This window comes from Euleptes europaea, chromosome 5 (assembly GCF_029931775.1).
Source record: "Euleptes europaea isolate rEulEur1 chromosome 5, rEulEur1.hap1, whole genome shotgun sequence".
NCBI lineage: Eukaryota > Metazoa > Chordata > Lepidosauria > Squamata > Sphaerodactylidae > Euleptes > Euleptes europaea.
In genome coordinates, this window is record NC_079316.1 from 97863339 (window position 1) to 97887035 (window position 23697).

General features: G+C 44.2%; 1 protein-coding gene across 1 annotated transcript in view; it reads left to right on the top strand.

Annotated features, from left to right (window-relative positions):
* Positions 1-23697, top strand: part of ANK3 (ankyrin 3) — a 301245-nt gene that overhangs the window by 131172 nt on the left and 146376 nt on the right. The window contains exons 9-16 of the mRNA XM_056849508.1: positions 4870-4968; positions 7571-7768; positions 10935-11033; positions 13206-13304; positions 17588-17686; positions 19900-20097; positions 21909-22007; positions 23122-23220. Coding sequence (XP_056705486.1) covers positions 4870-4968; positions 7571-7768; positions 10935-11033; positions 13206-13304; positions 17588-17686; positions 19900-20097; positions 21909-22007; positions 23122-23220 — 990 coding nt within the window. The remainder of the gene's footprint in view (positions 1-4869; positions 4969-7570; positions 7769-10934; positions 11034-13205; positions 13305-17587; positions 17687-19899; positions 20098-21908; positions 22008-23121; positions 23221-23697) is intronic.

Here is a 23697-nt window from a genome sequence, read left to right on the forward strand (position 1 = left end):
GGTCGCTGACAAGGTAGTATCTCTGCCGAGTCGGCAAAAGAGATCTTCAGTTTGGGTGGTCTCCATGGAACTGGAGGTAGTACGGGTGCTGGTGTAGATCCAAGCAACGGAACCCCTGGACTTCCTGGGGGTGGCAGGACGGGAGCTCTGGGGTCCCCTGGCACCACAGGCACTGCTAGAGTTACTGGCAACATGGGCGTTCCGCCCAGAGGTGCCGCAGGTTGCTGCGGTTGAGCCTGATCCGGAGACCCTGGTTGTGGAGCTGGGGCCGAGCCATCCGGGTCGGCTTGTATCTGCTGCAAGCAGTCGTTGTCGTGAAGCAAAACGTGCATTTGACCCTGCAAGTGGGCCACCCGGTCTATGTGTTCCCGATTGTGCTGTCGGAGCAAAAACATATCCTTGCCCGCATCACCTAAGCGACGGGGCTGGCTGATTCGGAAGTTTGCAGTCCAGAGAGTTTCCTCATAGTGCAAGTCCTCTTTGGTTCCCTTACGATCCGCTAAAACTTGATCCGTTTCAAGTTTGGTGGTCAGGGTCGTGGTCACTAGTGGCAGAGCTTCCTGCTCCCATGCCGACATAGAGCCGGCTTGATCCGGAAGATCCAGTTGCGGCAGGACCTGAACCGCTAAGGTCGCTGCGTTGACGCCAAAGACGGGGGTTGACAGCTTAGCAATCCCGGCCATTGAAGCGGTGGTCTAGGGAGGAGGTGGTCTAGGTCATTCCGTGGAGGAGCGCAACCATCCGTTTTGCCAGTACTTTTAACCCGGCTCCGCACAACCGGGCCAGTTGAGCATCCTCCACTAGACAATCTGACACTAGGAGGTCGTGGCGGGCGCTGGCCTCCACGCTACGCCCTTACAAGTCCAGTCAGGCGGCTACGTTCCACTTCTGCCCGATGAACGTAGTCTAGGGCTTCCCCAAAGGAAGGTATCAAGGAGGAGACCCTTCCAGAGCTCCTGCTCCGGGGAACAGATCCACCGGGAACGGGCTCACTCGGAGAGCTCTGTAGTAGCTCCCATCCGAGCGGCAGGCGAGCCACACGGGGCTCCAGGCACGGTAAACTCACTCGGAGAGCTTTGTCTTAGCTCCCATCCGAGTGGCAGGCGAACCCTCCTGGGCTCCAGCCTGACTGATGAAAAGGGTGATGAAGGACATAGCTGTCATAATGTGAGCTCTTGACCCAAAGAACCAGAAATCACCACAGAGACATTTAGAATCCAAGCAGATGGCTTTTACTGGTCAAATAGGCGATACAGTGCACAGAAGATAAAATGACAGCTATGAGTGTCTTGCTAGCTAGTTGGCAATATAAGGCTTGAAAACAGCGGGAGATTACAAAGCATCACCAAAGCCTAAACAGAGCACACTTTCCCAGGCTTTGGTATGTGGAGCTGTCCTTGAGGTCTGGACGGTTCAGCAAAGGAACAGAGGCAACAGAAACTGAGATAACAGCCTGACATCTGGTGTATATGTGTATCTATGTATTAGTGACCACCGAAGAAGGCCTATTGGGCCAAAAAAACATTGTGTCCTGTTTACTGCGATTGTGGTCTTATTTGTATGTCATCAACCTGTGCCTCTAGATTGAAACCACCAGACTAAGTAATCCTCAATGTACATTAAATAATACAAATAGAAAATTACTTAGTCCGGTGGTTTCAATCTAGAGGCCAAATTCAGTTTCTGGGGGAAACCCAGAAGTGATGTCATGCTCCTCTAGGAATCACCAGAAACTCTTTAGTAAAACCATAGAGTTTCTGGTAATTCCTGGAGAGGCATGACATCACTTCTGGGTTTTCCCTACAAGTGACATCACACTATTAGCCTGGTGGCAATTGTTTATTTGTCTTCTGTTTCCGCTCCAGCTGGACATCTCCCATCACAGTGGGAGAACTGGTAACCCTGCCTGACACATAAGTTTGCCAGGTCCCTCCTGACAAATGGCAGGAGCTTCACAGAGGTGAGGTTGGGGGGCAGTGATCTGCACACCCTGTGCGATGATGTCACTTCCAATTTGACGTGGAAGCGCCGACATTGCGTGCGATACCGGCGTTTCCACGTCAACACAAAAATGACATCATTGCGCTGGGTGCATGGATCGCTCCCCCCCTTTCTGCTGGCCTTCTGCCCAGCGACCAGCTGAGGGTCGGCAGGCAGCCACAAGAATTGGTGGGTGATTGCCTGCCAATACCAGGCAACTGGGAACCCTACTGACACAGTCAGTATTAAGCAAAGTCTCTACCTTGAGCTTTAGCTGGACAGCAAGTTTCCAAGAAGTTCTTTTCTCCAGCTTCTAGTACCCACTGATTTCCTCCCAAAAGCCTGGTTGTTATTTCTTTTCAGACCTCTTGTTTCTTCTTTCCCTTCCTTTCTCTCCCCTCTCCCTCCTCACCTAAGAAGAAAAGCAACTGTTTCTTAGGTCAGAGTCAGGGGTTGTTGGGAGATGTAGTCCCTCAGGAATTCCATTACAAAAAATAAATAAAAATTAAGTGTTCTGGTAACTTGGCATGGATGTGTGGTGTAGGATGTCTTTGCTCTTTGTGCAATGTGAGTTTAGCAAAAGAGGGGAAGTGAGGCTGCCTGTGGGGGTTTGTTTAGATGCTACTTTAGGATGAGCTTGTTTTAACTCTTCCGTGCTGTCCAAACCATGGGTGGAATGTAATGAGTGAACCCTGTTCCTGGTCCTAGTTGGACAATCCCAATTGGACAGAAGCATGAAGGATGAGGGGAAAGGGGCTATTTAATCTTTTCCCTGTGCCCCACTAAACATCACTCCTTTCAAGAAAACTTTGCAGGCATAAAATATTGTCGAAGGCTTTCACGGTCAGAGTTCATTGGTTCTTGTAGGTTATCCGGGCTGTGTAACCGTGGTCTTGGAATTTTCTTTCCTGACGTTTCGCCAGCAACTGTGGCAGGCATCTTCAGAGTAGTAACACTGAAGGACAGTGTCTCTCAGTGTCAAGGGTGTAGGAAGAGTAATATATAGTCAGAAAGGGGGTTGGGTTTGAGCTGAGTATTGTCCTGCAAAAGTATTGTCCTGTAAGTATCAAGATAATGTGCTAATGAGGGTATGGTATGTTAATATGGAACCATTGTATCCTGAAGTGATCTGTTAATGTGTGTAATCCAAAGCTAATCTGTATGGCTATTGTTGAATGTTGTCTTTGTCTGGAGGTTTTTCAGGGCAGGAAGCCAAGCCTTATTCATTCTTAAACTCTCCTCTTTTCTGTTAAAGTTGTGCTGATGTTTATGAATTTCAATGGCTTCTCTGTGCAATCTGACAAAATAGTTGGTAGAATTGTCCAGTCTTTCAGTGTCTTGGAATAAGACCCTGTGTCCTGTTTGTGTCAGTCCATGTTCAGCCACTGCTGATTTCTCAGGTTCTCACTGCTGATTTCCCAAGTCTGCAGACTGCAGACTTGGCCAACCTGAGAAATCAGCAGTGGCTGAACATGGACTGACACAAACAGGACACAGGGTCTTATTCCAAGACACTGAAAGACTGGACAATTCTACCAACTATTTTGTCAGATTGCACAGAGAAGCCATTGAAATTCATAAACATCAGCACAACTTTAACAGAAAAGAGGAGAGTTTAAGAATGAATAAGGCTTGGCTTCCTGCCCTGAAAAACCTCCAGACAAAGACAACATTCAACAATAGCCATACAGATTAGCTTTGGATTACACACATTAACAGATCACTTCAGGATACAATGGTTCCATATTAACATACCATACCCTCATTAGCACATTATCTTGATACTTACAGGACAATACTTTTGCAGGACAATACTCAGCTCAAACCCAACCCCCTTTCTGACTATATATTACTCTTCCTACACCCTTGACACTGAGAGACACTGTCCTTCAGTGTTACTACTCTGAAGATGCCTGCCACAGTTGCTGGCGAAACGTCAGGAAAGAAAATTCCAAGACCACGGTTACACAGCCCGGATAACCTACAAGAACCAATTTGCAGGCATACTTCTTTCAATGGGGGTGCAAAAGTCTTAGGGTTCACAATTGGGATGGGGGGGAAGGGTTAAATAACTAGTCTTCCCCTTTGAAATGGATGCTTCAGCAGCTGCAGTATACAAAACAAATTTTACTTCCAGCCTTGAGTATCAGCAAAAAAAAAGCAGACTGAGCAACGAAAATACATAAATGGTAAAAAGGATCACAGAATAATGAAATGAGTAGTTCCTCTCTGAACGATCAGGCATGGTGTTAAAGATGCATGAGATAAAGATTAAATAGTAGTTGTGCACATTACAAGTATTATCAAAATGAATAATAGTAATTTAATAATTGGATGTAGCTTTAGGCCACTGAAATATGCTAATAATAAATGAGCACATTTCATAGAGCAGCTAAATGGCTTTAATCTTTTGCTGTTGATCCATTTCTAATTTGTCTTAGAACTGTGTTATATCTGCTTTTTAAAATATTGCTATATTTTGTGATGATGCCTGCTTTAATATTCTATGTAACAATTCCTATAGATGTTGTGTTCTGGTAAATTGCCTTGATGATCTAATTTGATCACAAGGCCGGTTAGAAATCAAGTCTTGTTTGCCTGTCCAAAATGAAATACTATGAACTGCCTATGAGGCAGTCACATTGGGATTTAGAAAAAAACCACAGGTCAAATTATAATTGTGTCTACTCTCAGTAGCATTTCTCATGCTAGGGTGGAAAATAACAGTACTGTTGGGGGCAAAATAAAAACAAATGGAGATTAGTTTTTTTGTGTTTTGTTAACAGCACCATGAAAATGTAGCATAGATGGGAGAAATATTTTTCTTCTGTATGTGTTAAAAGCCACATCATTCTAATTTTAATGGATTGTGACTCCTGTATTCCGTAGGATGGGCTGACACCTCTCCATTGTGGGGCACGAAGCGGCCATGAACAAGTTGTAAGAATGCTGCTTGATCGGGGAGCTCCTATTCTTTCCAAAACAAAGGTAATCTGGCACTTGGCATTTAGAGAATAATATCCCTTGAATATCCCCCCTTTTCCAGTTTGGCATTCTCAGGCATGCTGGGAATCTCGTGTACAGATCAGCTGTTGACAGAAAGTAACTTTTTTTGACATCTGTCTGATACTCATATTCTGCAAATAAAACTTTTGAATTGAATTGAAAAATTGGGAGGGGGACCTTATATTTGGTCTGGGCTCTTCTGTCGTTTTGCACATCCACGTACTTTGGTGGTTGTTTTAAATGTCCTTTTAAAATGCCTTCCTCTGAACATATGTCTATGGGTTTGGACCGCTTTCTAAAGAGCTTTAAAATGAGGATATCACAGTGAAACTGTAAGAAAATGGTATCATTGGTGTGTCTTGCCTGTATTTCATTAGTATTTAGTGCCCTACTAATACATTAAAGCTGCTGTTTTCAGTCATGGTACGCCTCTTTTCCCCCATGAGTATTTCTGTTAATGCTAAATAAAGAACAGTTCTTCAAAATAAGGAACAGGTGGCAAATCAACAGCTGCACAATACTAACAAGCATTCACATGGTGCTTTAGAAAGAGGACAAAGTGCTTAATATGTGCTCTCTTACGATTCTTACAACACCCTGCAAGGTAGGTCAGTGTTGTTATCCCTCCACCACTCTTTAAATGGATGGGGCAGGTGTGTGGGGCTGAGAGAGAGTGGTTTACTGGGATTATCAAATAGGTTTATAGCAGAAGTGAGCTTCAAACGGAGGACTGGGGCTGTGAGTTCATTCTGCATTTCAGAATCTCGAGGTGCGTGATTTGTGTGATGGCAATGGAGGGACGCTGGCCTAGAAACAGGCTTATATAACTCTGTTGAGCAACAGAGAGCTCCGCTGCTATAATTTAGAGGCACCTACCCACCTACAGAGGGAAATGAAAACTTCGTATTATAAAAGAGCCAAGAGCTTCTGCTGCCTGTGCTCTTTATCTGTCTCTTTCCCTCTCTGATATGTTAATTTTGACAAGATTTCTGTGGTAAACTGAGAGGCCAGATACCTTGTGAATGACATTAATGAGCTCATCCACACGGCATGCTGCTACTGTATCATACCCACGCTTGAGAAAAGACAAGAAGGAAAACCAGAGTTGCTTCACTGTTTCTGATAAAAGGGTTTCTTTTTTTGTTTTGTATTTGAAATAAGATGGATCTTGTAACAGAAATTATATTCTTTACTCGGTTTTCAGGTGGGTGTGCAGAATATTTTGAGAATGTCCCTCAAAATTATTACTGCCTTGCCACATCTCAGGCCTAGTTCTTTTACACAGAAGAGGAGGCCGACCCAGTGCTGGACTGTACCACAGACAGGGGATCACGTTGCAAGGCTCATTGTTTGGAACAATTGTGTTCCGTCAGTGCATTTTGATCTCCAGAGCAGAAAATGATGGATATTCGTGGCATCCCTATATATCTCTGTAGAATAATAGACTACCACACCATCATTCCAAAGGCAGTAACAAAATGCTTGGAAGGATAGGTAGAAGTAACATTTTAACCACTGCAAAACTGCCCTTCCCAAGCCCCAGTCTGGAAGGGCAGATCAGAAGGATACCATGAGTGATGATATCAAAAGGAGAATCAACAGAGACTAATTTCCTCTGCCTGTCTCCCAGCAAATGAGATCCATCAGAGCGAATAAGGTGGTATCATAACCATAACCATAACCATAACCAGGACTGAGACCAGATGGGAAAGGATACAAACAATCCCCTTCATTCAGGAAAGCTTAAAGTTGTCAAGCCACCACTGGTTCAATAACCTTGCTCAAGAATGCAACATTTGAGACTGGTTGGGAGTTATTGAAATCTCCTGGGTCCAGGGTAGACTTCTTTAGTAGTAGACTCAACACAGCTTGTTTCAAGGCTGGGACAAACACCAACTACCTCAAGGGGGCATTAGAACAATCCTGGTTAGCACCAATGCAGGCATCATGCTACACCATGGAAGAGAAGAAGCTCATGAGACCATGGTTAGGAGACCTGCAGAGCCATCCTAACTGACTTCAATGGTGGTTTTTTTGTTTGTTTTTTGCTGTCAAGTCACTTATGGTGACCCCATGGGGTTTTCAAGGCAAGAGACATTCAGAGGTGGTTTGCCATTACCTGCTTCTCTTTCGCAACCCTGGACTTCCTTGGTAGTCTCCTAGTACTAGCCAGGGCTGACCCTGCTTAGTTTCTGAGATCTAATGAGATTGAGCTAGCCTAGGCCATCCAGGTCAGGGCTCAGTGGATTTAGGAGAGTGTAATTCTGCTCAGGATTGCACTGTGGGATTGTTACAACTACGTTGGCTATGCATTGTTGAAGGAGTCAGGCTTCCAACTTAGTTCTACTTGTATTTTTTTTTAACTGCCACTTTCCCTCAGGCTACTATCAAGTTCCCACAGAAGTTTTGCTTGAAGATGTGAATAATGCCTGAATTAAAAGGTTGTTCTCATTCATGTTCCCTCTATAAATCACAGAAAGCTCGTAAAGCTAGGTAACGATGATGGGTTTCCATCCAAAGCAGCACAGATTTTCACATGTCCCATCTAACTCCACCCTCTTTTTCTTTCCCCTCGGCTTTTCAGAATGGCCTGTCTCCATTGCACATGGCGACGCAGGGGGACCACCTCAACTGTGTCCAGCTTCTGATCGAGCACAATGTGCCTGTGGACGATGTCACCAACGACTACCTGACGGCGCTGCACGTCGCCGCTCACTGTGGCCACTACAAAGTCGCGAAGGTTTTGTTGGACAAGAAAGCGAATCCTAATGCCAAAGCACTGGTGAGTCTACACCGCTGTTTGCAGTCAGCAAAAGCTCCCAGCAAGCCTGAGCATCAGGGTGTAGCGCGGCTATCACAATTGCTGCTCACTGGCTTTGAGAAAAGAGGGGGCCTGCAGTTATCAATAGCCTTTTTCTTGAATTTCCCATGTAGGTAATGTATGTCCAGTTGTGTCTGAGTTACATGAAAGAAAAGGATCTGTGCCATTTGGTCAGGCAATACTAGTATCAATTGAAATGGGTCTGCCTTTCTATTTAAGGCTTGCTGTTAATCTGTGGGAAAGGAGTAAATACGGTCTTAACTATGCACAACAGTAAGTGTGGCAGAAATTCAGAGTCTATGCGTTTTGAAAGAAGAGATGAAACACTGGCTTTTCAAGTGGGAAAAATGCTTTGGGTGAAGGCTTCTGATGTTTGCAAGGCAAGAATTAAGAGGGGGAACACACAAGCTTGTGCATGGCTTAGAGAGAGAATCTCAATACAATGACTTCTACCCCCTATAAGCATGTTCCTGCCTTGCCTTTGGGGAGGTAACTGGGGGAGAAATTTTAGAATCTACTATTCTAAATAGTAGATTTTGTGTGAATCTGCAACAAATGCTTCTAATTGAAGCATTTTGTTTAGCCTTTCTTTCCTCAGTTGCAGTATCCGCCTGCTTAGGTGGGGTGCCATATCATACTGTAACAGTTTTATTTAGGTGGGGTGAAAATTTAGGGGACTGCTTTTTCTACGGTTTGTGTGAATGAGTGCAAAATGTTGTTTTATCAATCCCAACCCTAGAACTCATATTGGATTTTTTTTTAGAATTGCATACAACTGGACTGTACCAGCATGCTTTAGGAAGCTGTGAATTTTCTGAGCTCCTGTTACAGTGTGTAGCATTATCTGCCGTGAATCATGGGGAAACTACGCCATGCTATCTGCATGCTGGTCTTGTCCATCTGAGTACAGCCCAAAGCTGCTAGTAGGAGACTCAAGACAGCCCTGTTTGTGCGCACTTATCTGAGCATAAAGCCCACCGAGCTCAGTGGTGCTTTCTTCTGAGTACTGTGTTGTCATAAGTGCAGAAATAGCTAGAATGGATGGTGCCCCCCCCCAAAACCTGCACTTCTTCACCCACAACAAAAAAGTTACACATTATATTGTATCAACCATTTGTTTAGAAGGCATTTTTTATAACTTCAGGATATTTTTGCAGCAAAATTTACAATGCATTGTGTTTCGTGTTCAGTTAGGCTGCCCTAATTCCTGAGATGGGAAGTGTGCTCTTATGCCAAGTTGACTGCATGCTGAGCTTTTACATCTCTGAGTATTCCTAGAGCAGCTAGTAGGAGACTCAAGGGTTTTAGTTCCTATTATAGGCTTTTTGCCAATGAAAGGTTCCTAGGGTTGCCAGCTAATGGCTGGCAGCATGTGGGTGTGTGGGGCACAGGGATGATGGGGAATGGCACTGTGCTAGCAGCGTGATGTCCCTTCCTGCTAATACTGGAAGTGAAGTCACATCACTGATGTGACACTAGGACAGCTGTTCCCAACTTTTTCGGTACAGTGACCCACAAGTCCAAATTTATTTGGTGCAGTGACCTATCCAGGACTGGCCCAAGGTTTTTTGGCCCCCTAGGCAAACTACGACCTTGGCACCAGTCCAGTTCAGCATTCCATTTTCTACAGTGGCTCACCAGATGTTTTTGAGAAACCATCAAACATCACACAAAGGGTGCAGCTGCCCCCATTGTGAACCCCAAGCAAGTGGCATTCCCACATACACAGCCTTTCATACGGAGGTTACATTCGAGCCTTTGACCACCCTCTCCTTCTCCATCATTTCCTCTAATCCCCAAGATTCTCACTCACTCTAGTGACCATCAGGACATGTTTTACTTGATCAACTTGTGTATGCAGTAAAGAAAAAATACCAACTAATGTATGACATGGAAGATACTGTTTCCAGGGTCAGATTCTAGAGCAGCATCACTCCACTTCATTGTCATGCCTGCAATGTGATGTCACTTCTGGGTATTCGCTGAAAGTGATGTCACGCCACCAAAGCAGTGCCATTTTTTAAAAAAACCTCCCATAGCAGGCAACAAGCAGGGAGAGCAGGAAGTCTCTGTAAATGTTCCTAAATAAATCCACTAAGAAGAGGCAATGAATGGACCTGCCTGTTTTGACTCAACTAGAAGAGGCAGAGGCCCTGGCCATATGTTATGAAAGCATACGGTATTTTCCCCCTCTGGTGGGTAAGGTAGCTAATCTCGATCAGATTGGAAGCCCAATTCTGTCAGCTGTTTTTAAAACAGGCCCACGATGCCGCTTTGATATGTATACAGGTTGGCATCAACATTCAAGCAAATGCTGTGAGCAGATCTTTGATGTTCAGGACAGTTTATTTTCTTGCTTCCCCCCCCCCCCATTTTGCTTGCAACGGAATTTAAGCATAGCTGTGCGCTGTTGCAGGGTGTGTGCCAACGCCCCTGTACTTCAAAACCGTGCTCATCATTAACATTCCATCCTGCAAAGCTGAAACAGAATAAATTCCTTTCCTTTCCTTTATCCCTTAGAAGCTCCTTGATCCATTGATCTTGAGCAGCATAGTTCTGAATCTAATGTTTGAGGGATATAAGGACTGAGATAAATTTTGCCACTGCCAATGTAGCCTTGGGATCCCTGTCACTTAATAATAAAGGCATTATATCAGACACAGAAGCATTGGATGTATGTATTAAGAGATATATTGTGCTCTAAGGTCCTCATAGAAACGGCATTCCAAGAGCACATGAGCTAATGAATCAATGGAGCCAGAAGAGCACGGACAAGTCCTTTCCGAGTATGGTAAATTAAAAATTCTGCCTCTCATAACCATAGAAGGGTTAGCGTTTAATCTAGCTAGGAAGAAGGCCCTAGAGAGGCAAGAAATTGTCAAAAAGTAGGTATAGGCAGGCAAACTGTGTGGTGGTGGTATTCCAAAAAACTGAGACAAACAAACGCGATGAGCACGGAAAAAATGTGCTGTCGTAATCTCTTTGATATGCTTTTTTATAAAATAAAAGTTAGGGGCTGTGGGAGAGTTTTAGGGGACAGCAGGAGGTAGGGAAGATGGTTCAGAGAAGCTGTGTGTTGCCATTCATGTTTGTTGAAGGTCTTTGAAAGTCTTTCTGAATTTTGCAGAACGGTTTCACACCTCTCCACATTGCCTGCAAAAAGAATAGAATTAAAGTTATGGAACTTTTGCTGAAACACGGGGCGTCTATCCAAGCTGTCACTGAGGTAAGGCGCATTGATTGCGCGCACTGTTGTGTTTTCAGTAAACAAAGAGCACTTAGTGCATTGATTATAAGTCACTGAGAACCGCTGGACGTGGAGATGCTAAAGAGAAGCTGGGTGGCCTTTTCCATTGTTTCAGTTAATTTTAACTTATGCCAATGGTTGTCAAAGTTTTTGTTTTCAGAGGTCCTTTACCCTTGGCCAAAAACTCCTGCCTGGTGCAGATCTTGTCTTATGTTATGAGGCACGTTCTGAGACCATATCGGCTGCTGTTAGATTCTAGTAGGCTTCCTCATCAAGAAGAGGGGCTGTGACTCAGGGGAAGAGCATCTACTTGGCATGCAGAAGGTCTCAAGTGCAATTGTCAACATCTCCAGCTAAAGGATCAGATGATGTGAGAGACTTTGACCTGGGAACCACTGCCAGTCTTAGTAGACAGTATTGACCTTAAGGGACCTGTGGTCTCATTCAGTATAAGACAGCTTCATGGTGTGTTCATCCTCACCCTGTATGAGCTGACGGTGTTCTATAGAACAAACACTGCCTGTTGCAGCTGTGCATTGCAAGGGAAGCAGTGGGCAAACCATCTTTTGGGGAAATTTGTCAAACATTACTGATCTAACTGCAGAAATCCCAGTAAGGTCCTGAGAAAACCAAGGTTCCCTGGCATACAGTTTGAAAACTACAGTTGTGAGCTTTCTTTGCAGTTGGACCAAGAGTAGGATTGACACGTGTCGTCTTAAGGCATGTCCTAGGTCCCAGAAAATAAAGCCCCACCTCTGACACTACAGCTACAAAGCATGCCTTGTTTTTGAAACCAAGAGCAGGCATCCTATTTAAAAAACCACATACACAATTAGTGTGCTATAACATTCCATATGAAAGGACCAGCCTTATTCATACTAAATACTGCTTTTCTGTCTGAGTGTGCCGATGATGGGGTTAAATAATCAAATGTGTGATCCTGTGGTCCACAGTCCAACTAAGGTGGGGGGTGTCAAGAAATAGAACTAAAGGAGTTCCTGTTGCTCCTAACATTTGCTACCATTACAACACCAAAGGTGAGGTCTTAATGTTGTTTCCTTCAGTTACGGTGATTGTTTGAAGGTTTCCCGAGAGCTAACCAAGATGGGTGGGGTAGCAGACAGTGAAGCAGGAAATCTGGGGTGTTCAAGGTATGGCTGTTAACTGTAGGGCATTGGTTGTAAATTCCACCACTGTTGTGGTTGGGATCTGTGAGCTCCTTGTTAATCTTTAGACTGTTCCTTGGGTGCTTCACTTTACCTCCTCCACCAGTGTGGGGAGAAGGAGCTCTGTCAGTGCCTGTCAATAACTTTTTGGTACAGGATGGACGTCCAATATATAAACACAGGCATCTCTTGGTATGTGTACAAAAGACACATGAATTGCATTGCACTGGTTTGAGCTACACTGTGGGGAGCGTGCAGCCTATGCTAAGAAGTAAAATTCTGAGTTATCCCTATATAGAAAGGCTGAATTCTGCAGCCCTGTGCAAATTATGCAAATTAGTATCTTGATGAACATTTTGCATTATTCATCCCAACCTTCTGCTCATATGGGGAGGGGGCCTGTAGTCCCACTGAAGCTCTTATTGGGCCATACCTTTCTCTGCAGAGATTTCTCTAAAAACCATTCACATCACATGCTTACATACTTCCATCACCTTGAGGCCTAGAAACTTGCTTTTTTTTTTAAAGAAGAGAAAAGCTGAGATATTCAGGAAGCTGGATCCTGTGCCCAGTCTTGCATTCTGTGCTCTCCCCCCGCTTCTATATTTGCCTAAAATTGTGCTTTATGTATCTCTCTTATCTTTTTTTTTTTTTTGCCGTGAAGTCATGGCTGACTTATGGCGACCCCGGTGGGATTTTCAAGGCAAGAGACATTCAGAGGTGGTTTGCCATTGCCTATTTCCACATCACAACCCTGGTATTCCTTGGAGGTCTCTCATCCAAATACTAGCCTGGGCAAATCCTGCTTAGCTTCTGGGACTAGGACTTGTGCAAGCTTTGTTCAAAACCAGTGCTTAAAGCCACTAAGCTCCAAGCTCCAAGTTGTTAACAATGTTCCACGTTAAGGTCCGACAGCCCAGTTTCACCATAGCAAACTGCACCGCTAGTTCAAGCCCCATTTGTTTTTCTTGTCTTTTCCCCCCAGTCGGGCCTGACTCCGATCCATGTGGCTGCCTTCATGGGACATGTAAATATCGTTTCACAGCTGATGCATCACGGAGCATCACCCAATACAACCAACGTGGTGAGTATCAGTTTCAACCTTCTTTCTCAGCAAAGTAGAATCTCTTTGATAACAAACCTGTGGGATTCTCCTGGCACTGCGACATATGTTCAAAACATGTGCAAGATTGTTCTTTCCCAAAGGTTTTTCCAGAAAGAGAGAACGGCAGAAACTGGTTTTGTTGCTTAGGATCACTACAATCCATTTTGGGGAGGGTCTGTGGCTGAGTGGTAGAGTATCTGCTTGGCATGCAGAAGGTCTCAGGTTCAATCCCTGGCATCTTCAGTTAAAAGGATCAGGTGGTGGGTGATGTGAAAGACCTTCGCCTGAGACTCTGGGGAGTAGCTGCCAGTCAGAATAGACAATGGTCCTTGATGGGCCAGTGGTCTGATCCAGTATAAGGCAGCTTTGTGGATTCATGTGTTGAGCCCAGCTGAGCCAGTTCGCTAACACAGGCTTGCATAAGTTCTACAAGGCACTAAATTGCATTTCTGAACTCAAGTGTTTCTGAGAAGAAAGGGACTGGTCCCTCCTTGAGGTACTTTCTGCTCTCTTGGTGGTAGCCTGCAGTGACCACTAGAGAACTTGGGAAGCTGCCATCTGGACAAGCCCTGGTGTTTAGGATCAGCTCGCATGTATGTATATACCCAATGGTGATAACTCCATTGAGCCAGTGTGGTGTAGTGGTTAGAGTATTGGGCTAGATTTGATGAGACCCAAGATTAAATCCCTGTTCTGCCATGAAACTTACCGGGTGACTTTGGGCCAGTCACTCTCTCCCTCGGCCTAACCTACCTCACAGAGTTCATGTGAGGAGAAAATGGAGGAGGAGAAACGCCCTGAGCTCCATGGAGGAAGCAAGGGATAACAATGCACTAATTATGTAAATCAGCACTCTTAGGTTCTGCTTAATGACTGTGGCTTATGCTACTTAGTGCAGTTAGGGTTCTAGCTTATTATACAGTTCACAGAAGCGATGCTGCCTCTAGCAGAGGTCTAAATGCTGTGCCACCCATAGCGGACGCAGAATATTTCCAAATGGTGGCACTCTGTACGGGCAGCTATGGGCTGGCCCAATGCCATAGAGTCTGTTCATACAACATACAAGATGCCGGACGTTATGGAACACAGCATTCCAGCATGATAATTGCCTGCATGGAGTGTTGCCACATAGATGTCCTTTGTTGCCCCTGTGGCCGCTGCTTGGACACATCCTAAATACTATGGAAGCAAGTAAAGTAGGCGAGAGTTACAAAAGGGCGGGGGATTTAAGTGCCAGTGAGGGAGCTTAAATGGGGGAGAACAAGGGGAGAGGATGTTGGAGGTGCTGGAGGGATGCTTCGGAAGAAGTGGGCTCTGCTCCAGCGGAAGTTTAAGCTGTAATAAAATGCTATGTGTGGCTGGTGTGGCCAGGCACCTGTCTTAATTCTCCCTGCGATGGGCTGACACCGCTAAAAGTGTGTAGAGTGCTGATGTATGGCAAACCAGGAGGGTTTACAAGGCAACAGACTAACACAGAGGTGGTTTGCCATTGCCTTCCCCTGCATAGTGACCCTGGTATTCCTTGGTGGTCTCCCATCTTACTTAGCTTCTGAGATCTGACAAGATCACATTACCCTGGGCCATCCAGGTTGGGGGCACTCCTCCTCTGGAATTGGAAGTGACACAGCCACTCTTGTTTCAGTAGCTTTGTTCACGGGAGTGAATGTGGATGTGCATAGGGGATGCCTCTGCCCCCGTGGTAGGCAGGACTCCAGGCTTCGCTGTCACCAGGAGGTAGCTGCTTATAAAGTACTCGGCAACTTGGTTCTTGTAGGTTATCCGGGCTGTGTGACCGTGGTCTTGGTATTTTCTTTCCTGACGTTTCGCCAGCAGCTGTGGCAGGCATCTTCAGAGGAGTAACACTGAAGGACAGTGTCTCTCAGTGTCAAGCCTTCGACAATACTAGGCAACTGTTGACCCGTTCAGATGAAAGTGGCTAAGTCAGGAAGGTTTAAAGAAAGCAGTGCTGTTCTTGTGGACACTTAACTCTGAGAAGGGCTTGCTTGTTGTACAGGTATGCTTGTCAGGGCAGTGGGATTGGCTGCATTTCCCTGATTAGCATACACAGATCACAAAAAAATCAGCATAGGAAGCCAAAATATAATGAAATCTCCTATTTCTAATAGTATTTTACACATACAATAAAGAAAATGATGATGGTCCTATAATGCACAACTTGCTAAGATACTTTAAAGTCCAAAACAAATCAAAGGATTCACCCCAATCCGTCTTGGGTCCCAATCCTGTATAGACGGTCTTCTAGAAACATGCACTGTTTCGTCATCCAACTTCTTCAGTATAACGTAGAATCTGCCATACAAGAGCATAACCAATACACATGCAGTCAAATGGTTGTTTGTAAGTTCCTCACAGATCGTGTCCATTCATTCTCAGTGATCACAACTGTAAAAGAAAGGAAATGGCTAGGTATAATTGTTCATTTTTGTATCTTGCCCTCAAACGTCATTGTATATTTTGGTGATCAGCAAGCTGCTAGCTGCTTTGTCACGCATCATTTATATATTTATATGATGAGGTGAGTTCTCGGATGTTTCCTAATTGTTTTGTAGTCTTTATGTATTGTTAGATAGCTCTTTAATGACTGCATATGTATTGGTTAAGCTCTTGTATGGAAGTTGGATGATGAAACGGTACATGTTTCTAGAAGACCGTCTATACAGGATGGAGATCGCCTTGTGAAGCGGCAAGCCTGCTCAAAGACGGATTGGGGTGGATCCTTTGATTTGTTTTTGACTTTAAAGTGTTTTAGCAAGTTGTGCATTATAAGACCATTGTCATTTTCTTTGTTGTATGTGTAAAATACTATTAGAAATAGGAGATTTCATTATATTTTGGCTTCCTATGCTGATTTTTTTGTGGTTGTGCTAATTTAGCATAGAGGTGTTCTTTTCATAGCATACACCCATTGCATTGTGGGGTTTGCTGATGCATAATATTGGGCTCGGCACTTCCAAGACGTGAGGCTGCTGACCAGAATTAATTTATCACTGATTAACTGCTAGTGATCTGATGAATGTGAAGCCAAAGCTTTCTGTCATTTACACCTTGTGTTTAGAAGAAGGCTGAAGAGTTTTTCGCTTAGCTTCCCCTCTCTCCCCACTTACATTTTTACTCAAACATGGGTTTTTTCCCTCATCTTTTATACTGGAATGAGGAAGAGCTCATCAGTTATTGCTCCATGTGTCTGATTTGTGAGAAGGGCATTCTATTCCTGGAGTGCCATAATCCCCAGAAGACTGGGGCGGAGGGGCTTTTCTGTGTTGAGGCAAACCCTGTTGATGAGGCAAACAGATTGCAGCAGATTGTCAGGACATATTGGTTGTGTCCACGCAGTCATGCTAGATTGCTTCCCTTTACCCAGAGGCCTTGTGGACGGGTGTTAAAAAAATGGAGATGCATTTGTGAAAACTGAAATAGCTGAGTTTCAGAACAGGCATGCATACAAACATGTGCACACTCACATGCAGAGCTGTTTTTAGGTACCCTTTATCATTAATTGTTTGCCATAATGAGAGGCAGGCCCAGTTACTAAGCATCGCTTTGACAGTTTTCTCTATAAAACCATTTCATATCATAGATTCATGTAGTCCCATCTGAACTATAAGCAGCATTTCCTTTTTAAAAACATTCCTCAAAATGCAAAAATTATCTTTGAAACCAAAGTTTTTTTACCCATTTCCATGGTGATGCATTCTTTTCGGTTCAGGCTGTGGAGTTCTACAAATTCAGTAGCATTTTAATTCTTCTCGTTGTTCATTTGGTTAATTTGATCTGCCCAGCTGAGTGCTTGCTGTTTGACAACATATACCAGAATCATTAGAGTACAATGGAAAGGGATCAAATGAGGGAAATAATTACAAATGTTGATCAACTGCGGATGGTCCTTTAACCTGATGTGTTAACCCAACAAAGGGAGTACCAAAATTTTAAAAGGACATTACTGTCTTCAACAAAGAGCAAAAACACTGATGTGTCCTTAGTAGTTAGAAAGAAAATCAATACTGGAATAAATTACTTTCTGAGGGCCAGAGCTGGAGGTCAAATATTGACTGGATGTTGCATTCTGTTCCTGGGCAGCACCTTAGAAATATTCACAGGGTGATTATTTACATCCCAACAGGAGGGGAAATTTTTGTGACTATTGATTCAACACTTCTCGTAGCTTTTAAAAAAACTTCTTTGTTTCCAGGAGGTTGGGGAGGGTTAGCACTGTAACCTCTGATAATATTTTCCATTCATAGAGGGGAGAGACAGCCCTACATATGGCTGCAAGAGCTGGCCAGTCGGAAGTTGTTCGGTACTTAGTACAGAACGGAGCTCAGGTAGAAGCAAAAGCCAAGGTAAGGTGATTGAGTGTCTATTAGAATGGCATTGCAAGGACCATGTGTTGGAGGAGAGGGGTTGTGGCCTATGGTAGACCATCTGCTTTGCATGCAGAAGGCCAAAGGTTCTAGCCCCACATCTCCTGTGAAAAGTTATCAGTTCTCCACCTGAGACCCTGGAGAGCTGCTGTGAGTCAGATAAAGACCTTGATATACCAAGGCTCTGCCTCATTTTCAGGCAAGTTCATGTGTTCATTTGTGTTCTTGCAGTGCTGCAATGAACCACACAGAGCCACCATCTGACCAGGTGGCCTGATGGGATAGATAAACCACCTGTGTTGACCTTAGTAAAATCATCATTACTTTACTATTTGCTGACACCAGTGAGATCCTAGCAAACTATATTATCCTATCCTGGCCAGATTGTCAGCCCACAGGGTCCTTTGGCAAGACCTGATGTGGGAATCAGGACCAGGAGTTGACCAGCACTAGGGAGTTACTAAGAGGTTCTAGATAGCAAATCAGAGTTAGTCTTTGCAGGATCTTGGAGAGTTCCTAAGGGAAGCAGGTGTTACTCTGGAAATGATCAGAGCTCAAGGGACCTCTCTGGTGGTAAAAACAAGCCCTTCCCTAACAGGAATTTAAAGAGACAGCACCCCAACTGGATGCTCTGTGTTCTGCTGTCACTGTGGCCTCCCTGTACTTCTTCTATCTTTTAAGACAGGAATGTCCTGGAGAGATGGGACCTTGGGTGCTTAATGATTTGAGAAGGACATAAGCCCCAGGCCTCCAAGGCAGAATCACTCATCAAATGGTCCCAAGAGTTCTGAGCCTCAGGCAGCCTTCTTGAAAATGTGGGTGTCTGAGGCAGACTATTACTTATGTAGAGATATTGATAAGCCCACTCTGCCCTGGAGTCAGTGCCCAAGGCATTCTGAAGAATGGTTCATACATGTTATGTATGCATCTCTATGTAAATAATTTTATATTGTTTATTTTTATATATAGCCTGCTTTTCTCACTGAGAATCCAGGTGGATTACATGGTGTACAACTACACATTCAAATAGCAGGAGACACCTAATAAGCAATACGATAGGACAAGGATTACAAATATTAGAAACAATGCAAAAAAATCAGACATGATGTGTCAAGCAGTGCAGAAAATTGAGTTACAGAAGTAGAAAACAGTGCAGTGAAAGAAGGATAGTATATAAACAGGTAACACATATTTGTTTCATGATATGTCGCGAGGAGCTAGCGGATTAGTTGAGTCCCCAGGAAACAATCCAGAACTACCAAGCTACAAAAAGCCAGTGTTAGTTTATTTACAGTGCATAGATTACAGCTATCTCAAACACTCACACTCCACCAAATCTCCCCACACACAGTTACATAGTAAAAGACATATATACATTTCTCAGTCCTCAGGAACCAATCAGCATTTTGCTGTGTCATCTTGCTTAGTCATTGCACCCATTTCATCTTCTTGCATCAGCTTATGGTTAACACCTGTTCAAAACCAGCTGAAGGCAGTCTCCCAGGATGCAATGTGTTCCTGACCTTTCAGTTCCTGATATGCAATGACTTGCATTTCTTGACACTGGCATGACAAGGAAACATAGCCGAGAATAAGCTATGCAGATAAAAGGGGTAAGATTAAGCAATTAGGATCACTTCAAAACATTTCCCACTGAAGTTTTGGGGATTGACTAATGCTAGATATATGCCCAAGGTTCATATCAGCAAGCACCTCCAGATCTGATATCAGTGGGGTGGTGGGGCCAGCCCCTCAGTAGTTGGCTCGACCCCCCTCAAATGGCAGCACAGTGGGAGCCTCACAACAGCTAGAATTCTTGCAAGGCTGAGGGGAGGTGGGTGGAGCATGCAGAGGGTGTTGGTGGGTATTAAATCTGCAGCAGCTTTGGGCCCAGATGGACACCCCTCGCTGGCTCCTGATAACCAGAGGGAGGAGGTTGGCAGGAGGGAAGCAGGGGAAGCTTGGGGGGGGGGGGTCTGCTGAACCTCCTTCATTCCCAGACTGATGCCCTAAAAGAGTGGTGCTAAAAGCAGGGTGGGTGGAGTCACTTTAATTCACCCTCCCCCACAACGTAATGTAGAAGAGACCCAATGGGTTGTTGTGATATCCAGGCCTTCTCTCCAAGTGACTCCAGTTCTAAAAGGTTGCTAGTAATATATGATCATGATCTATGGCTCCTTCTTCCCGTTTAGGATGACCAAACGCCACTGCACATCTCTGCACGACTGGGGAAGGCTGATATAGTTCAGCTGCTGTTGCAACAAGGAGCGTCTCCAAATGCTGCCACGACGTCAGGATATACGCCATTGCATCTCTCGGCACGAGAAGGACACGAAGATGTAGCATCCATCCTGTTGGACCATGGTGCCTCTTTAAATATAACTACCAAGGTGAGGGGATTTTAGGCACAGCAGACAGAGTCTGTTTAAGAGAGCTTTGACAATCCTTCCGGCATGGCCAGTCTGTATCCAGGGGTAATACCCAAAAAAGCCGACCCTCAGCGAATATAATCAATTCCAAGTGACAAATTGAACTGTAGCCAAAAGCTCTGCTTCATCAAAAAGCTTCCAAGTAAGGATAAGAGAGCTGACATTTTAATGTCAGAGAGATGAATTGCTGAAGTCTTTGTATTGTTTGTCAGTTCAATCTGTGGCAATTCCACAGCTGTAAAGAAATTCTGAGCAGAATGAGGTGGATAGAACAAAGCAGAAGAATTCTTGATTATACCACTTCAGATTGCAGGTGGGGCTGTCATATTTTAAATGTTCCTTAATGTTAAAAGCTTCCCAACTATATTAAATCAGCATATTAGGGCTATGCTTCTCTCTCTCTCCCCCTCTCCCCCATAGGACAGCATGCAGAGAACTTTTTCTGTGGAGAAACATTGGGAAACATGACACACCACACATACACCCCCCCTTCCAGTCTGAATTGGTACCATCTCATTCTGCATTATGCATAGAATGGCTCTATGTATCCTAGGAAGAAAAAAACCAACAAGCAGAGAAAAGAAGTTACATCCAGTGATTGAGGCCTCAATAGATTGCTTCAAATACAGGGAGTTTGGGACAAGAAACAACCAGGGCTTCTTGTGCTAGGAAGGACCATGGAGCCCTGCCAAGTTTAGGGCCAAACCAGACTTGGTACAATGCTGAGGACAAGGGAGGGTGTTGAAATTGAAGGTGCAGCTGCACGAACTCAGCAGCACGCTAGAATGTTATGAAGTGCTTTACTGTAGTATTTTATTTGTTAAGCATTTGTATCCTTTCAGATTAAAAGAAAAGATGGCTGATGGTAGGACAAAAATTAAAATCTACTTAAAAAAATAAAACGTACCATAGCACAGGGGACTTCATATGAGAGTAGGCACTTGTTGATATAGTCAAGACACCAACCATTTAAGGTTTTATAGGATAAAGCTAGTGCTTTGAACTTGACCTGGAATCCAGTGCAATTCTTTCAGTATTGTGATGGTGAGCTCCCACTTGCTCACGCTGGACAAAAGTTTACACCAGCTGAAGTTTCCAGATGGGCAACCCTGCATAGTTCTGTGCCCAGGAAAGGTTATTTCTGCACTTGATATAAATGTTGCTAATAAAGCAACTTTGTGTAATATTTTATGTAATTTATGTTGCCTTTTAAACTGTTTTGCATACTTGATGTTTCTTCCACTAGTCACAGGCAGGGGACAAAGAGCTATGTGGGGCTGTTGAAGGCCCTTCCCAGAGACTTCAGGATATGCTATCCAGCAAGCCATTTGGCTTCTGAAGTTATACTAGGTGTTGCTCACACACTGTCAGGAATCCCCAAACATCTACTGTTTTGAAGTGAATGCTGAAAGGAAGCAAATTCTGTGTCTCTGTTGGTGGTGGTTGAAAGCACCACCAAATTGTAGCCAACTTATGATGACCCCATACGGTTTTCAAGGCAAGAGATGTTCAGAGGTGGTTTGCTTATGCCTACTTCTGCATAGTGACCCCAGACTTCTCTGGTGATCTTTCATCCAAGTACTAACCAGATCTGACCCTGCTTAGCTTCCAAGATCTGTCTCTGTTACCACATTTGGTTGTTTATACAGCACATGTACTACCCTCCCTGTGGCTCACTTGCATAGATTGGCTGTCTGAAGACCACTGCCAGGGCCTTCAGCAAGGCCTCATCAGTAAACAGAACTGCTGATGAAAATTCCTTTGTCTTACAGAAAGGGTTTACACCTCTACATGTGGCTGCCAAGTATGGCAACATCGAAGTGGCCAACCTCCTGCTTCAGAAGAGTGCCCCCCCTGATGCTGCTGGAAAGGTATGGCACGAAAGTGTCGCTAACCAACCACTTTAACAGGATAAATCTGCCCTGTCTCTAGCATGTGCCAAACAGTAATTGTAGCAATGGATCTTTTTTGGATGTTTGTATTTTTCCTCGTGCATCCCACCACTATTCCAACATTGGCCTTATGTACTCTGTGGTTTTTTGAGGAATTTTCTACTTCAAAATCCAGCATGTCCATCAAGTAGTAACTGCAGCCTGAAGCTATTTATGCATGGGAGGTTTAGCCTTGGATTTGCTGCTCTCTGGATGCCTATTTTTCCCTATCCAAATTCTCAACACTCTGCCAGGGAGTTTATTTTTCAGTTTTGAGAATTCGGATGGGGGGAAATATGCATTTAGAGAGCCTCAAATCCAAGGCAAAACCTCCTATGCATAAATGGCCTGAGTCAATTTGGACTGTGTTCTGCTAGATCTTCCAGAAGACAATTGTGCTCAGAGGACTGGGTTTCACCAGGATACACAAACAATGTTTACTTGGAAATCAGAATTCCCTAAGCAGACCTAAGTAGAACAGTAAAACTGTTCCTGGAATGTAACATTTCAGACTGTGGTTGGGAGAATTCCACAGCTGAATTGCTTGCCTTAATTTTTTTTAAGAACTTCCTGAATATAGCAAAGCAGCTCATCATTAAGACTAGATGAAAACCCTTCTCTTTGGTATCCTAATTTTCTAACTGCAGGAAGATGGCACATTCTGCGTTTGATGGAATCCCCCAGCTACATTCTGAAAGTGATAAATTCCAGGAAAGGTTGTATCATGTTATCGTTCAGAAAGCATTTGGCTCTCGAGGACCAAGTATACAAACTCTGAATCAACATTTCTCATAGTCAACCAGTTTTGGCAATCAAAGTTGAGGGCGACAGTTATCATTGAAACTAGCCCAGGTGTGCTGCCTCTTAACGTGTAAGAGAGGACATTCATCCCCAAGTCAAGAGTTTTGTGTTGTGCTGTGTTTTTTTTCCCCATTCCAAAACTTCAGTTAATACCACTGTAATCTCACCAAACCTAGTTTAACCTAATTCTCCAAGCATTTATGTCAGGTGGTTATTTTCTAACAATGCCTGTTTGTTCTGCACGTGTTTTTAGAGTGGTTTAACTCCACTGCATGTCGCGGCACATTACGATAATCAGAAAGTGGCGCTTCTGCTCTTGGACCAGGGAGCCTCACCTCACGCCTCTGCAAAGGTACCAGTCCTTGCTGTGTAGGAATCCGGGGGCCAGCCCATTTATTTGCATGAAGCTACTTCCTGTGCAGCCCTCCCATCTGTCTTCTTTCGGCTTGGTGCCGAGCACCTTACTCTGGTTCTGTTCAGGAATGTCTTAAGCACCCAGAGAAGGATATAGAAGTTGTTAAAGAAAGAGGGGAGGAATGTGCTTTGCTGAAATATTCTCCTTGGTGGGTCAGTGATGTAACCAGAAGATCATATTATAGTCCTCTGAAACTCCCTGAGAAGGTGCCCACCCTCTTGGTCACGGTCACTCGTTTGAAACTTTTATCCTTACATTCAACCCAACAGAGCCAGTTCACAAAATGAATGAAAAACTCCCATAACCAATAAAAATTAGGAGGTTCAATTGTGAAGCACAATAAGTACACTCAAAATGTAATATGTTGGCAGCAGTACAAAACCTGTGGGCAAACGTGGGTAGGTTGAGCAGCCA